Raw genomic sequence first — 15,510 nt, forward strand, 5'->3', positions numbered from 1 at the left:
GGAAGAAGAGATGTGGGATTGAAGCAATCTGGGATTAAAACATTCTGGGATTTATCAACCTGGGATTTCTGGATCCGGGATTTATTGGTGTGGGGTTTATCAATCCAGGAGTGAAGGAGACGGGATTAAGGGATCCCACAAATGCACCGGGGGGTGGGAAGGAGACTTGGGGGTGAGGAGTAGGGGGTGGGGGTGTGCGTAGCGGGGGGTCCAGCAACGCATCCACGTTTTCCGGGTAGGGTTTCAGAAGCAGGAGGCAGCAGTAGGTCAGGCCAGGTTTTGTCTCAGGGGAAGATGGAGCCCCGTGAGCCACGTGCCGTTCATCTGCCTGCCGGCGCCAGAGCCGTGGGGACGGGTCCCTTGGTGAGGCGGCGCCTGGCGGGGCGCTGGTACACGGGGTACACCACGGTGCTGTGCACCACCTTGATGCGCCCGGCTTCTTGCCTGACCTTCAGGTTGAGGCGGATGCAGCTCTGCGCCTCAGGGGGGGTCTTGATGGGGGGTTTGCTCCGCGATGGAAGAGCGTCCCCATCCCCGCTGTCCGGCACTGGGGAGGCTTTGGCCCCAGTGAGGGATGGAGAACCCCCACTGTGCTTGATCAGCACTTTGGTTGGGTGGATGGGGGGAGGCGGCTGCGGCAACGGATGTTTCCGGCTCTGCGAGGGCAGCAGGATGCTGGAAGAGGCTGGGACCACCAAGGAGGAGGAGGAGGAAGATGATGATGAGAAGGAGGAAGAAGAAGAGGAGCAGAGGCTCTGCAAGCAGGACAAGGAGGAGATGTGTTCGTCTGCAAGGGAAACACCATGTCAGTCTTTGGGATGCACACCCCACCCCCTCTTCCCCGCTTTCCAACACCATCCACCATCGTTAACCGAACCGGCGTGACGCCATGTTCACTCCTCAACCTTTCACCCTTCACTCTCACAACCGCGTCTTTCCTGCCCACCCCCCTCCCCAAAACCTCGATAATAAGTAATGACATCCAAGAATTCACCCCTTCTCCCCTCCCCATCTTCCCCCTCCCCAAAAATAGCCGGAGCTTTAGCAAAATAAAATGAGTGGCCATTTGACCACACACGGGCGTGACGGGCTTCACCCCACTGCCGCGAGCTCCTGGTGAACATGTGCCGTTTGGGATACCCTCCCCAGCTTGGGTACCAACCTGCGGTGGAAGGCAGGAGGGCGGTGGGCGCCTGGCCATGCTCGGGGGTTGGCGTCGGCGTTACCCTCACCGCTTGTCCTTGGCCGCTCACCAGGATGGAGGAGCACGGGCTGGTGAACTGGCAGAGCTCTGCAGAAGCCTGGCTGGTGGGAGGCTGCTGCAGGATGATCCCTTGTGGCACCTACATGGGATTAATTAAAAGAAAATTTGGAAAAAACAAGAAGTTGGGAAAACCAAAAAATAACTGGACCTTAAACTCTGGGTGATCCGGCGCACGAGCACAGGGAGGGGAGGGATCGGTCGTGTGCTCGTGGCAGCGCCTCTCCAGCCACGCAGACATTAATGCCACGGGCGGCACAGGCACCCCAAACCCCCATAGCTTTGCCTCCCTCCCCCCCCACCCCACAGAAGAAGAAGGGAGGTGGCACCTGGGACCTGCCTGGGAGGAACCGGCCGTGTTTTGGCTTCTGATTTTGCCTCATAAACCCTCGTCTCCCCATGGGCAGGAGGCTCGTGGCTGCGCTTTGCTGTGCTGTTGCCAAACTTTGGTCCCCTCCTGACCTATGCCAGGCCCTGGAGACCCTTGACGGTGACTTAATTTACCTGCTGGAACCTGTCCACTGCTGCGGCCTTTGGAGAGCAGACAAGACAGCCCTGGAATGACCAGCTGCAAGCCAGGGAGGCCAAGGACGTCCCAACGAGGTTGGGTGGAAGGGAGGGGGCTCAAGACGTTTGGACACGGACACAGAGCAAAGCTCTGAAAACACCCCATTGGGCTGGGAAGGGGAGAAAAAATCATATTCCAGGAAGAAACCTTGAAAGGAAAAACCCCTCCATGAAAAATGCAGCTACTTTTCTTGTGAGAGAGGAACAAATCCCTGCATCCTGCCTTTTTTTCTCACTAGAGCTGGGAAAGAGATGAAAAAAACCTGAGGAATTAAAAAAAAAAGGGTGGAAGGGAAATATAAAACCAAAGGGGTGGAGGAAGAGGGAAAATATAAAAGGGAAAGGTTTCTAAGCTGTCATTCCTCAAGTATAAATTAAAAATACATACCCCAGCACCTTCAAAAAAGGAACTGGCTGCATCTCCTGTACTGTCCAGGAGATCATCACTGTCAATCTGTAATTAAAAAAATAAGATTTACTTTCTTCTGAGGGAACAAAGCCCCCAAAAATGCATGAAAACCACCGATTTAAAAACGTATCTAAAAAAGAGAAACCAAAAAGAACCCACACAAAAAGGGGAAGGGGGGGGAAGAGCCCCTGTGCGCGGTGCTGCCGGGTAGCTGAGCTCTGGCTCACTGCTCTGAACTCGGCTCTGAGCTTGGGGTTTGCTTTCTGGTTTTGGGGGGGTAAGGGGAGGAAAAAACCCAACCCCCGCTCCTCATTGGTTGAGAAGAAAGGAGGTGGGATAGGGACAAAAAGGGGTCTCGGGGCAGAGAACCAAGCCACCACTCACCTTTTCAGATCCATGTAAGAAGTCGTTCAAGGCCTGAGGGTCGCTGCAAGACACAAGAGCAGGAGGAAAAGGGTTGGGGGGGGACACGAGGCACACGCTGCGCTGGCAGCATCGCACCTGGGTCTAATTAAGCTCCCTTCATTAATGGAACCCAAGGGCGTAGGCAGGTTGGGAAGGCAGCGGCTCCGTCGCAGGCCTGAGGTATGGCGGGGAAGGTAAATGCTCTTCCCAAGGCTGCCATCGCCTCCCTCTTCCCAGGGAGCTCCGGCCATCAACTCTGAAGGAAAAGGAGGCGGCGACGGGGTAGGTGACAAGTGCCAAACCTCCTCTGGTACAGCCCGGAGCCCTCTGAGGGATGCCAACCATCCATCAGGAAGGGTTTGTAGGGCTGGGACCCCTTTGGAACGCGCCTCAGAGGATTTCTGGCTGCGGGAGACCTAATGCTGCACCGGGGAAGCGGCAGAACCCCCTTCCCACCCTCCCGCCTTCCTGAGCCCATGGCGTTTCGCTTACCAAATGACATCCAGCAGGCACCGGGCGTCTTCATCATCCATGTCAACTGCAAAGAAAAAGGGGTGTGGGGGGGTTACGGTCAGGAGAGCAGAGGGGCTGGGAGCCCCTGAGCGCTGCGCTTCCTTTTGCTCTCAAGAGAAGATGAGGATGATGGTGGGGATGGACACCCACTGGTCAAGAGGGACGTCAACCGGCTGCCGGAAAAACAAGTCTGGTTTAAAACTGCCCCGATTAGCTGGTTTTGTCCCTAAAGTTCCGCTGCAGCACAAGAGACCAAGAAGAGACTTGGAATTGAGGAGTTTTCCAATGATAAACCTGAGATGTGGCGCGGGGCAGGGCTGGGACACAGAGAGAGGTCAGAGGGAGAAAGGGGGGGTTGGTTTGGGGTCAGGCCCTGGCAGGGTTTGGTGGGTCGCAACTCCCCAAGAAGAGTCAGGGAATGGAAACTGGAGAGGAGCAGAGCAATAAAAGGTGGGGAAAGGTAAAAAAGAGAGAGAGAGAAGTCAGCTACCTCGGGAGATGATAAGGAGAAGCTCGGTGGCAGACAAACACCTTCCCCGGGCCGCAGTTCAAGGATTCCAGGACCTGGCTTCTGAACTGTCTGGCAGCTGCAATTCTTTTTGGGATCAGCAAATGACTGAGCTGTATGGGGCCAGCGAGGCTGGGCTAATGACCCCGGAGAAGCTCCCAAAGAGGAGCTGGAGGGAGCGAACTCCCACGTTGGACAGCGTATCCCACGGCACCACAACTGACACTACTGGCTGCTACCCGCAAAGGATGCTGGGAAGAAACTGGCCACCCCTGGGCCTGCCCGTTGCTGCAGCCTCTGCTCCTCTTCTTCTTCCTCCTTCTCATCATCACCTTCCTCCTCCTCCTCCTTGGTGGTCCCAGCCTCTTCCAGCATCCTGCTGCCCTCGCAGAGCCGGAAACATCCGTTGCCGCAGCCGCCTCCCCCCATCCACCCAACCAAAGTGCTGATCAAGCACAGTGGGGGTTCTCCATCCCTCACTGGGGCCAAAGCCTCCCCAGTGCCGGACAGCGGGGATGGGGACGCTCTTCCATCGCGGAGCAAACCCCCCATCAAGACCCCCCCTGAGGCGCAGAGCTGCATCCGCCTCAACCTGAAGGTCAGGCAAGAAGCCGGGCGCATCAAGGTGGTGCACAGCACCGTGGTGTACCCCGTGTACCAGCGCCCCGCCAGGCGCCGCCTCACCAAGGGACCCGTCCCCACGGCTCTGGCGCCGGCAGGCAGATGAACGGCACATGGCTCACGGGGCTCCATCTTCCCCTGAGACAAAACCTGGCCTGACCTACTGCTGCCTCCTGCTTCTGAAACCCTACCCGGAAAACGTGGATGCATTGCTGGACCCCCCGCTACGCACACCCCCACCCCCATCCCCAAGTCTCCTTCCCACCCCCCGGTGCATTTGTGGGATCCTTTAATCCCGTCTCCTTTAATCCCAGATTGATAAACCCTGGATCATTTAAACCCCACACCAATAAATCCCAGATCCAGAAATCCCAGGTTGATAAATCCCAGAATGTTTTAATCCCAGATTGCTTCAATCCCACATCTCTTCTTCCTGGATCGCTTAATCCCTGGTCGTTTAATCCCAGATTGGTGATTTGGTGTTTCTCTGCTGCCAAGGGGCCTTTCCTGGAACCCCTCTTACTTTCCAAAACCCCTCTGGACCCGCACTGATGTGTCCAGAGCTGGGAAGTGGCAGGTAGGAAAGTGATGTGAGATGGGAGGTGTATTAGTGGGATGAAGGGGTTGTATCTGGGGGGGGGGTGTGTATCGGTTAGGGGGGTACAAACACGACTGCCCCCACACAGGTTCATGTGCACCCGCGTACCCAGCCAGGTCCTGGAGAGCATCAGCCTCATTGACCCCACCCGGAATCTTTTCAGGGGCCAAGCAGCGCCTCTCCAGGGATAAGGGGGTGTGAGGGGGCCCACAATCCCCCTCACTGTATTTCCCCCACACCCCCTCTCAGACATTTGTCGCTCTGGCCATTGCCCCCCTCCCCCTCTACTCCCCAAAAAAGCCAGCGCCCCCCCTTTCCTGAAGCAGTTTTGGGGGCCCCCCACATCCCTGGGGCTGGTGCCAATTTTCCATGCCCCTTCCCCCTTGTTCTGCTCCCCACACTCCCCAATTTCCTTCCACACCCCAAAATCCTCAGCCTCTGCCAAGAGTCCTGGGACTGGCTGCTGAATCCCGGGAGGGAAGTTGGCTGGAGGAGCCCCCCCTCCCCCTTCCCCACTGAGGGAGGGAGATTGAGAAACATGGAGGGGGGAAATGGAGCGATCTGGGGAGGGGTGTCAGGAGTGGTTTGGGGCCAAATTGGTGGCTGGGTGGTCCCTGCTGAGGTATGTACAGGGGGCCTGGAGGGGGCCAGGGTAAAGCGGTTATCAAGGGGGGGTTTGGGGATCAAGGTCAAGGGACTCATGGTGCACTGGTAGCCCCTGTTTGGGTTCTGGTAGCCCCCAGCTATGTGTGTGTGGGGATGCAGGGAGGGGAGACCTGGGGAGTTTCAAGCAGGACACTTCTCAGGGCTGGGATTTGGGGTTAGGAGTGGGGGGGACCGAGCCCTTTCCCCCCCCCCCCGGGGGGAGGAGACCGCAGGGGGAACCTGCCCAGGAGCCGGGCCGCCGGCCGCTCCCGCCCACCTGCGTCCCCCGGGCCGCGGAGGCTGCGGTGGGGGGCGGGTAGAGAGAGAGGAGAGGAGAGAGCCGCCCCTCTCCTGCCCGGGCTCTGCCTCCCCAGACAGGCGGCGGGAGGAGCCAATGGCGGGGCTGCCCCGCACAGCCCTGGGAGGGGCGGCCGGGCAGGGCCGGGCCGGGCAAGCGGGGGGCAGAGCCGGGGAGGGACGGCCCAGCCCGGCCCAGCTCCGCCCAGACAGGCAGCGGTCGGAGCCAATGGCGGGGCTGCTCTGCACACTGGTGGGAGGGGCCGTGCCGTGCCGTGCCGTGCCGTGCCGTGCCGGGCCGGGCCGGGCGCGGCGCAGGACGGGCGCGTTCCGGCCGCGGGCTGCCGGTGCCTCTGTGCCGATGGCTCCTGCGGACCCCCCGCGGCCTCTTCGCCTCCGTCCGCCGCGCCCCCCGCACCGTCCCCGGCCGCGCCGCCGCTGCAGAGGCCGCCCCCCAGGTGAGCGATCCGCCCCGGGCCGTACGGCCGCCCGAGGGCCTCGCCCCGTCCCTGAGGCCCCGCGGCCTCCCGGGTGCGGCCTGCGGGACCTCTCCTCGGCGTTCGAGCCCAGGGCGGGAGCGGAGCTGCGGGTCCCCCCGCCCCGAGAAGGCCCCTGGCGAACCCGCCCCCCTCCTTCCCCCCCGGTGGCTTTTCCATCTGGGAAGCGGGGAGTTGGGAAAGAAACGGGCCCTGGGAGCGTGCGTGGGGCAGGAGCAGAGGGCTCTGTGTGTGTGAGTGTGGGGGGGAGCAGCGGCTGGGGGGGAGTCCCGGCGTAGGGCGTGTGGAGACACGGGGATGCCTTCCCGGGTGTTAACGGTACCAGCATCCCCAAGCTCCCAGTCACAGATGGTGGGTGGTGGCGGCGTTGGAAGGGACCTTAGACATACATCTTGTTCCAGCCCCCTGCTATGGGCAGCGTTGGCCATGCCGTGCCTGTGGCTTCTGTGTCCCTGAGGCGAAGGAGCGTCTTGTGGAGAGAGACACCGGCTGCACCAGTAGTAGTTCCCAGTGCCAGGGCAGGAAGGTGCCTGTGCAGGCGCTGCTGGCTGTCCTGGCAGGATGGGAGCGGGAGACCCGGTTTCCCTCAGCGACCCCTCGCTGGGAATGGCGGGCGAAGCGGTGCCAGGGAAGCCGCGTCAGGTGCTCCAGCTGCTCTCCCGCTGCAAAGGGTTTTTCCAGCAGCGCTGGCTGGGACGGGCTGTAAGGTGGCAAAGGTGTTCCCAGGTCCCCTGTGGGAGTCCTTGCACGGAGCTCTCAGCCACAGGCTGGTCGTTATTTCTGCCCCTTGAGGTTTTCCCAGGGTAGAAAGAGGAAAAACTGTGGGTGTGGGTGGTGAGACCCCTGGGGAGAGAAACTCAGCGTTGTACACAGGGGCATTGCCCTGCTGAAGGGCAGTGTGTGGCTTGGGGGGGGTTAACCTGTGCAGAGTAGAAAAAGCCCTGTTCCATGTTAGCCAAAGCCATGTGTTTGGTGCTGGGAACAAGCATAACAGATGAAGAAGCATTAAGAGAAGGGAATTACCCCACTGTAGTGGGATAATTAGCAGTGCCGTGGCTGGGAGAGGCAGGGCATTCCCTGTGGTGGCTGTGTGTGTGTCTGAGATGATCCTGATGGGGCTTGGAAGGGGAACTACAGCAATTAGCTCTGGAAGTTTTGCTTGTGTGAAGCTCACCCATAGTTGTAAATCCCTGTTCTGTGTGTTCTTTCCTCAGCCCTCAGCAGCCTGTGGAACATCCTGATGGGCAGGAACCTCCAAAGCTACAAGCAGGTGCTGCCCATGACAAAGGTAGTTCACAGCCCTGGTTCTTCTGGGGTTTGGCCTCCCTTGGAAAACTGAGGGGTTTCTGAAACTGCAGAAGGGTGTGCAGCTTGGAATGAATCCCACTGCTTTGTGTGGGATCGAGGAGCTGGGCTGCCATGCAAATGGCAATCCTAACCCCTCTTAAGTCACACTTTCACGTGGCCTGCCTTTGTTGATTAGATGCTGCCATGCCTGGGTGTGAGGAGAAGACTGAAGAGGTTTTTGCTGCTGCAGCGAAGGTACCAGCCAGGGCAGCAAGGAAATGCCAGGCTTCCCTCAGCAATGGCACTCCAGGAGCAGAGTCTGCAGGAGAGGTTAGCAGAGACTTTCCTGAACCTGTGCAGCCTCAGGCTCTTCTTTTCCCTTGACAGCAGGTGCCTCTTGTGTGCTGGGTTTGCCTCGCTCAGGTTTGCCTGCTCTGCTCTGGCACGTGGAGCTGAGGAGGGAGCACCCAAAACACATGATCTTGTGAGAACAATCACCTGCTTCCTCTGGATAAAGCCCTCTCTGCTGGGTTTGGTGTTTGCAAATTCTTTCATCAAATGATACTTTAGTTTTACCTGCTATTGATACTTGGTTTGTATTTATTTTCTTATCCAAGCTTGTTCACTTGCTTTTGCTTGCCAAGTTACAGGTTTGTCTCTGAGTACTACTTGTTACCTGCGCTGGGTGTGGCAACAGTTTCTCTTTTATTCATGTTTCCACCTTCACAGACTGCAGAGCAAACAGAAAAACAGATTTGTTAATCGTGTTTCAAAGGTAACTTTAAAGTCTCTGGATCTCCAACCACTCTCCAGCTAGTGGGTGTTGCCTTCTTCCCTCTGGTGTGGTTGATCCAAGCCTCTGATTCAGCAATCTTGATTGCAGTAGAGGTGGTTAACAGCACTTGGTAGGGTCTGTTCCACTTTCCTTGTAGAGGTTTTTTATTCCAGGTCTTTATATAGACCTCATCTTCAGGTTGCAAACTGTGTACCAGATTCTGCAGTGTCAGGGGTTGATTCTGCACCACTACACTCTGTGGAGTCTAGCTAGAGCTTTTCCAAGAGAAAGCAAATAATTACACATCTTGTTTTTCTGTCATATGCACGTTTGGACTGGGAGTTTCACATGGCTTTCCACACATTCTCAGGACTCACTGACACTCCACTCCAGGGTTTTCCTCATAACAATACCAGTGGGAGTTGCTGAGGCCCTTTCAATTTGGCTTCCTGACAGATTTTACTAACTTGATTTGTCTTTTCCACTTTCCCACTTGCCTGTGGTCTTCAGGAGGCATGCAAATCCCAGGGCACTCCTAGGATTTTGCACATGTTCTGCACCACTGTGGCCACAAAATGTGGTCCTCTGTCAGATGACATCCCAAAAGGTATTGCAAATCTAGGGCTAATCTCCTGTAGGAGCCAGTTAACTGTTTCCTTGGCTTGATTTGTACGACAGGGAAAGGTTCCTGGCCGTCCAGAAAAAGTGTCAACCTCAACCAAAACATACTTCTAGTATTTAGGTAACTATAAATATAATCAAGTTGCCAATAATTTCCCAGATTCATCCCTGTTTTTAACTGACCCATTTGAATTCTCTTTTGTACTACTGGATTTTTAAACACCCCTCACACTTTGCTGTTACTGACCTGGCCATTTCCAGCATTCACACTGACACTAGGTGCCTCTTTGGGAACATCACCAGGGTGTCTGCACCCCAGTGGCATTCTTCATGTCTTATCTGCAATATTTCTCCCATGATTAAGGGAGGCAATATGACCTGACTCTCGAGAGATGTCCACCATCCTTCTGAATCTTTCCTTTTGCTATTTTTATGTTTCCAGTCTGATGTGCTTTACAGGGCAGGATTGCTGCTTGGAGTGGTTCTTGAACCAACAAGAACTGTAAAATTTCCTTTAGATGCTAAATATTTGGCCCTGGGAGGACAGTAGTCCTCCTTCTTTCCATAGTGCTCCATGGACATGGACTTTTCAAGGTTACATCATCATGTTATGTAAGAGCTACCTGGTATTTCATCCTCCTTCTAGGGGATAGCCAGTGTGTCCCCTTTTGTTCCAACACTGGGACCACCATATGTTGAACACCGCCCGTGATGGCTCTTGTCCCTCCTGTAGGCAAGAGGCTCATCCTTTGCTTACCAAGTCCAGTTGCCTGGAAAAGCATCCCACTGGTCTTTCCCAGCTTCCCATTCTCTGGATCAGAACTCCCATAGCCAGATGTTGCCGTTCGTGGACAAGGAAGTGGAAGTCTTTAGTTAAGCCCGGTAATCCCAAGGCTGGTGCTGTCACCAAGGCTGGTTTTAAGTTTCCAAAAAGCTTTTTGTTGGTTTCTATTACATATAAAAGGGGGAGACTCCTGGTCTTCACACAGTGGTTTGGCTGTTTGGCCATAATGCCTGATCCAGAGCCGACACCATCCTGCCACTCCCAGAAAGGCTCTCAGTACAGTCCAAGGCTCTGGAACACCACAAATTCCCTCTTTTCGGTCTGTCCCCAGCATTTGTTGTCCTTGTGAAATCTCCAAGCCCAAATATATTACAGTTTCACTTGCAGGTTGAGCTTTCTTCTTGGATACCTTGTACCTATGAAGTCCCCCAAAGTTTAGCAGTCCAATGGTTCCCTGTATCCAGGCTGACTTCTCTTGGGTAGCTGTTAGAATACCATCCAGGTGTTGCAAGAGCAGCTGTTCTGGTCGCAGAGTCGCTGTCTCCTTGTTTGTTCAGATCTCCAGTTCCTTTGCTAATTGGCTGCCAAAGTTGGTCAGGCTGTTTTGAAACCCTTGGGGCAGCCGTGTCCAGGTCAGCTGTACCTTGTGCCCTGTGTGTGGACCCTCCCCCTCAAAAGCAAATCATTTATGACTCTTTTTCCAGGTTTATGCAAAAAAGCATCTTTTCAATCAAGCACTGTAAACCACTGATAATGTTCCTTCAGGGCAGTCAACACTGTGTGAGGATTTGTCACTACTGGGTGCAAGGTCCAGCTGCTCTTAGATCCTGTACCAATCTATACCCACCACTTGGCTTTCACACTGGTACAATGGGTGTGTTAGAACTTGAATCATACCCTTGTAAAATCTTATCTTCCAAAAATTTGTTGATCAACCTTTTAATTCCCTGTTTTGCCTCAGGTTTAACAGGGCATTGTTTAATCCTATTGTTAATCCTCACAGGTTTTGCCCTTTCTCATAATGGGTGGCTGGGGGTGGCTGACCTTAACTCCTGAGTGAGGCCCAATTATATTCCACATCAAACACATAAACAATATTTCAACAATGGTTTTTGGATGGGGTTTTTGTTGGTGGTTTTTTTCTTTTCCTTTTATCTCTTTTTTAAAAATACTTTTTTTTATAAACCCCTTTTCACTTCTTACCTTTACCCAGGCACCCACAGGGGGGTTGGGTTGTGGGGCTTTTTTTTATGCTTTGCTTCTCTCCAGCTGTACCTCTCAGGGGATAACAGAACTGTGGATCAAAGCTCCACACTTGCTTCGTGCACATCTCATTCACTCACATTTATACACAGCTCCAGCATTCAGCTTTCTGTGCTGGTTTGGCCCTGGCTAGAGCCCAAATGCCCACCAAAGCCGCTCGCTCACTCCCCTTTTCAGTCAAACGGGAGAAAATATATACTGGGAGGCTTAGGAGTGGAGATAAGGACAGAGGGATCACTGTCCAATTAGTGCAATGGGCAAAACAGACTCAGCACAGAATAAAAGAAAGAAAACTAATTTATTACACTACAACTACACACCCAGGGAACCAGAGTCAGGTGATGAGGAGCGCAGCCTGGACTTAAAGCACCTTCCCCCCACCTCTCCCCTTCTCAGCAGACTTAAACGTCATCATGATTTTACTCCCTTCTCCCCCCTTGCCCCCTGCCAACATGGCATGGGTAAGGGCAGGGACTGGGGAGTGGGCTTCTGGCAATTCTTCACAAGCTGCTTTCCTCCTCCAGATCTTAAAGCACCTTCCCCCCATCCCTCCCTTCTTTGCAGACTTTACTCATGAATTTACTCCCTTCCTCCCCCCATCTCAGCACAGGGAGGGGCATTCCACCTGCTGCTAGAAAGAAACTTGACTCTATCCTGGCGTGAAACCAGGACTGTCCCCCACCTAGGGGAAATCACCCCCTCCTGAAAGGTCAGTGTGCTTACTGCAAGCAAATGGGCTTTGGAACAAGGACGGCCTGAGGCTGGGCAAGCCCGTGATGGGAACTGACGTTACAAAAATGCATCATGGAAGACCAGCCATCCTTTATCCCCACGAATGAAAAAAGCATTTCTTACCACTGCATCATCAATCTGAGAGACGCTGCTGTGGCTCATACCCAAGGTTGTTCAAGTTCTCCAAGGTGGGATCACTGCTGTCACTGGGTGACTTGAAGTCGCACCCTCGGGCTCCCCCTGACCAAACTGGCAGCCCTTGGGCACCAGGATTTCCTGTCAAAGACAAGCCCACTGAAGTATCCTGCTTGCACCTTCGGTGAAAGCCCATAGTTTCAAAAACAATCCAAATGAGCTTCTGTAAGAAAGATCCCTAAGCTTTATAATCACCCAGATGAAAGTGACGGGTCTTAAAGCGTGAGCTGACAGAGTCAGAATGATTTTACATCCACAGGGAGGGAGGGAGGGAGTCCCAATACTGGCAGCCAAACCAGGCTGGGGAATGGGAAGGAATAGAGGGACTGTGGAAATTACACTCCTGATACCCCTTGCCAAATCACAGCCCAGAGAACAGAAGATGACTTGTTCAGGTGTTGAGCAGTTAACAGAAGCACATTCCAACAAAAGCATCAGAAATATCCCTGTGAAAGGACACGTTTAGCCCCTTCTAGTTGAGCAACCAGGCTGGGGAAGGGGCTGGAGGGCAAATCCTATGAGGAATGGCTGAGGGAGCTGGGGATGTTTAGCCTGGAGAAGAGGAGGCTGAGGGGAGACCTTATCACCACCTACAACTACCTGAAGGGAGGTTGTAGAGAGGTGGGTGATGGTCTCTTCAGCCAGGTGACAGGAGATAGAACAAGGGGAAATGGCATGAAGCTGTGCCAGGACAGGGTTAGATTGGATATTGGAAAAAAATTTGTTACTGAAAGAGTTGTCAGGGCTGGAACAGGCTGCCCAGGGAGGGGGTTGAGTCACCATCCCTGGATGTCTTCAAAAAAAGGGTAGATGAGGTGCTCAGGGATCTGGTTTAGCACAGGATGGGAATGGTTGGACTCAATGATCTTCAAAGGTCTCTTCCAACCTGGTGATTCTTGTGATTCTTGTTATTCCTGATTCTAAGAGACCAGCAAACCCTTTCAGCTTCACAGCTTTAGGAGCAGAACGTGCAACAGGCAGGACAGAAAAGTACCAGGGCTCCAAATGGGGATTCCTCCACCCCCCACGTGATTCTCGCACGCGCTTTGAACGCCCATCAGAAGAACTCCCTGTCACCTGCCCTGATGTTGCTGAAAACCCAACACTCATTGTGGCCATTGCATGTTTTGATGAGGTCAGCCCTTCGATAGGCTTTCCCCCACCATGACTGATCTACTGGAAAAACATGCAACAGCCAGAAATGCCAGAACAAACACAGGACACGGCAGAGGCAACTGGTATTTACTCAGTCTGCCCTTTCTCCAGACTTTATCCTACCTCCTGGGTCTGGGGTTCCTGAGGGCCCCTTTTAGACAGGTGGATCCTGTTCCTCTCCAACAGGTTGGAGTCACCAAAGAACAGCCCCTTGTCGTCCAAGACAAACCCCTGGCCTTAGTACCAGCTGTGTAGCCAGGAGTTGAGAGGCATGAGATTTCCCAGCCCGTTCAGTAGAAGGAGGAAAAGCCAACTTGGGCACCAGTGTTTTCCAGTCACACCCCCAGGGCTCTCTGGTCTGCCTTGATTCTGCCTGGTGAAATTGTTTGAAGTATAAAGGTGAAATAAGGTGAAATCCAGAAGTCTTGGTGCAAAATGTCCATATATCCCCAGTCTTAGGTAGGAACGTGTTGTGTGCTCTCTGGTAGGGACGTGAATTTAAGGAGCGGCTGGAAAACAACCCTGTTGGTGCTCACAGAAACACCTTCAGGCATTTATGTAGCTTCAGCCTTTGTGTTACTTTGCCAGTGATGACTGTAAGGTGCTTTCTTGTTTTTCCTCCCAGCTGTAATCCCTGAGGCTGTGTAAAATGGCTGGGCGCTGAGTCCTGCTGTGTGCCATACCTGGAGTGGTGGCACTTGCTGGCTGCTGGTGGCTGTACTGCCAAAGGAAGAAGTCTGCCAGCTCTAGTCGGGAAGAAAGAGCTGCTGAAGAGCAGCAGAAAGAAGTGCCAGCAGCGAGCACTGAGGCCAGAGAGGCAGCCTCCAAGGAAGAGCAGTGCCCAGGGGAAGAAACCTCGGCCTCCCTGCCCCTGGAGTTGGCAAGCGTTGCTTCCTCTGGCTGTGCACCTGCATCTGAAGGTGGGACGAGTGCGGAGGCCCCGTTGGAGAAGATGTCCTGGTCTGATGCATCAGGCCAGCAGCTGGACTTGCTGAAGGCACCTGAAAGCCAAGATGTGCCTGCTGAGCAGAGCTCAGCACCAACAGAAAAACCTCCCGCCCTGGCTCTGCCTGAAGGCAGCATCGTGCCCCACAGTGAAGGCCTGCAGAAAGAGGATGAACTGGCCTTGCATCGTGGCGGTAGCAGGGCAGCAGGGATGGGTGAAGGTCCCTCGGGAGGTAAGGGATTTCAAAATCCTCCTACAAATACATGGGGACCAAGAGTTTTATGTGCTGTACCCCTTCTGCTTCAGAACATGTCCAGATCTATCCTCTCCTCAGTAGAGCAAGATTTAGCCCTTGTACGGGTGGGTATGCATTTGCCATCGCTGTTGGCTCCGGTGTTAGCTGGGTGAATTTCAGGGTCTGCTGCAAAGGGGTGAATGGGCTGGTCTCCTTTCAGCACGGAGTTTGCTGTCCAAAGTGAAGCATGTGCTTGAGTAGCACAGCGAAATGGGCCGTGTCTGGGTGCTGAACACCCCGCTGGTTTGAGACCTGCTCATGCGAATAAAGCTGCAGATGACCAGCAGGCTGCTCAGACCAACAGCCACCCAGGAACAACCGGGAACAACCACAGCTGTTCCTTCCCCACACACATCAGGGGTCAGCAGCAGGACTGCCAGCATCCCTTCCCCAATACCACCCCCTCACAGGGCGCTGCAGCCAGTCCAGCCAGTCCTGTGCTGGTAAGCCCTTGGGGGCATCCCTGGGCACTGTCAGCCACCCAGGTGGTCCTGTCCCCATGGATGTGGACAGTGTCATAGGCTGCGACATATATATGGAAGAGGACAGCTTGCCAGGCAGTGCCATCGCTCTTAGATCTGTTGCAGGGATGGGGGGGACATGACAGGTTGGGATGGCGGGATGGCGGGATGGCGGGAGGGAGGGAGGGAGGGAGGGAGGGAGGGAGGGAGGGAAGAAGGGTGTTGATTATGGATTTAGTACCATTGATGACTGTTTTGTTCTGGTTTTCCATTAAAAGCCATTTATTCAGAACCTTTCTGTGTCTGCATGGGATGGGCAGGGAGCACCAGAAAATGACACCAAAGAGGTGCAACAGCACCCCCTAAATCACATCCATTGCTCAAACTGGATCCTTTTATCACTATTAATATACAAACTGGTAAAAACGAGCTCTAAAGCAGAAACAACCCTTGAAGGAAACTGCCTTGGTGTTTTAGTTCAATTAGGTTTAGGTTTGGGTGGGTTTCTTGGGAGGGATATGGTGTCAGATGTTATTTTTCCAGCACTGTGTGCAAATCCTGTAAATTCTTCCCTGTGGCCTCTGTCCCTGTTGTTAATGCTCCTGGTCTCAAAGAACATTCAAGTTCCTTTTTCCTGAGATGACTTTTGAATTCAGTCAGTACTGTGACATCGGC

The 15,510-nt window shown here is 54.2% G+C and overlaps 1 protein-coding gene across 1 annotated transcript; it reads left to right on the forward strand.

The window, feature by feature from the left end:
• Nucleotides 1-4,835: 4,835 nt before the first annotated feature.
• Nucleotides 4,836-14,982, forward strand: LOC311202623 (uncharacterized protein; the record flags this gene model as incomplete). The annotated part of the gene is made up of 5 exons (XM_084277213.1): nucleotides 4,836-4,861; nucleotides 6,085-6,282; nucleotides 7,536-7,609; nucleotides 7,805-7,938; nucleotides 13,759-14,982. The coding sequence occupies 5 exons, from the start codon at nucleotides 4,836-4,838 to the stop codon at nucleotides 13,762-13,764; spliced, it is 438 nt and encodes a 145-aa protein (XP_084133339.1). The 3' UTR covers nucleotides 13,765-14,982.
• Between the last annotated feature and the right edge of the window lie 528 nt (nucleotides 14,983-15,510).

The sequence above is a fragment of the Gallinula chloropus genome (genome assembly GCF_964237585.1).
Source record: "Gallinula chloropus genome assembly, chromosome: 31".
Classification (NCBI taxonomy): domain Eukaryota; kingdom Metazoa; phylum Chordata; class Aves; order Gruiformes; family Rallidae; genus Gallinula; species Gallinula chloropus.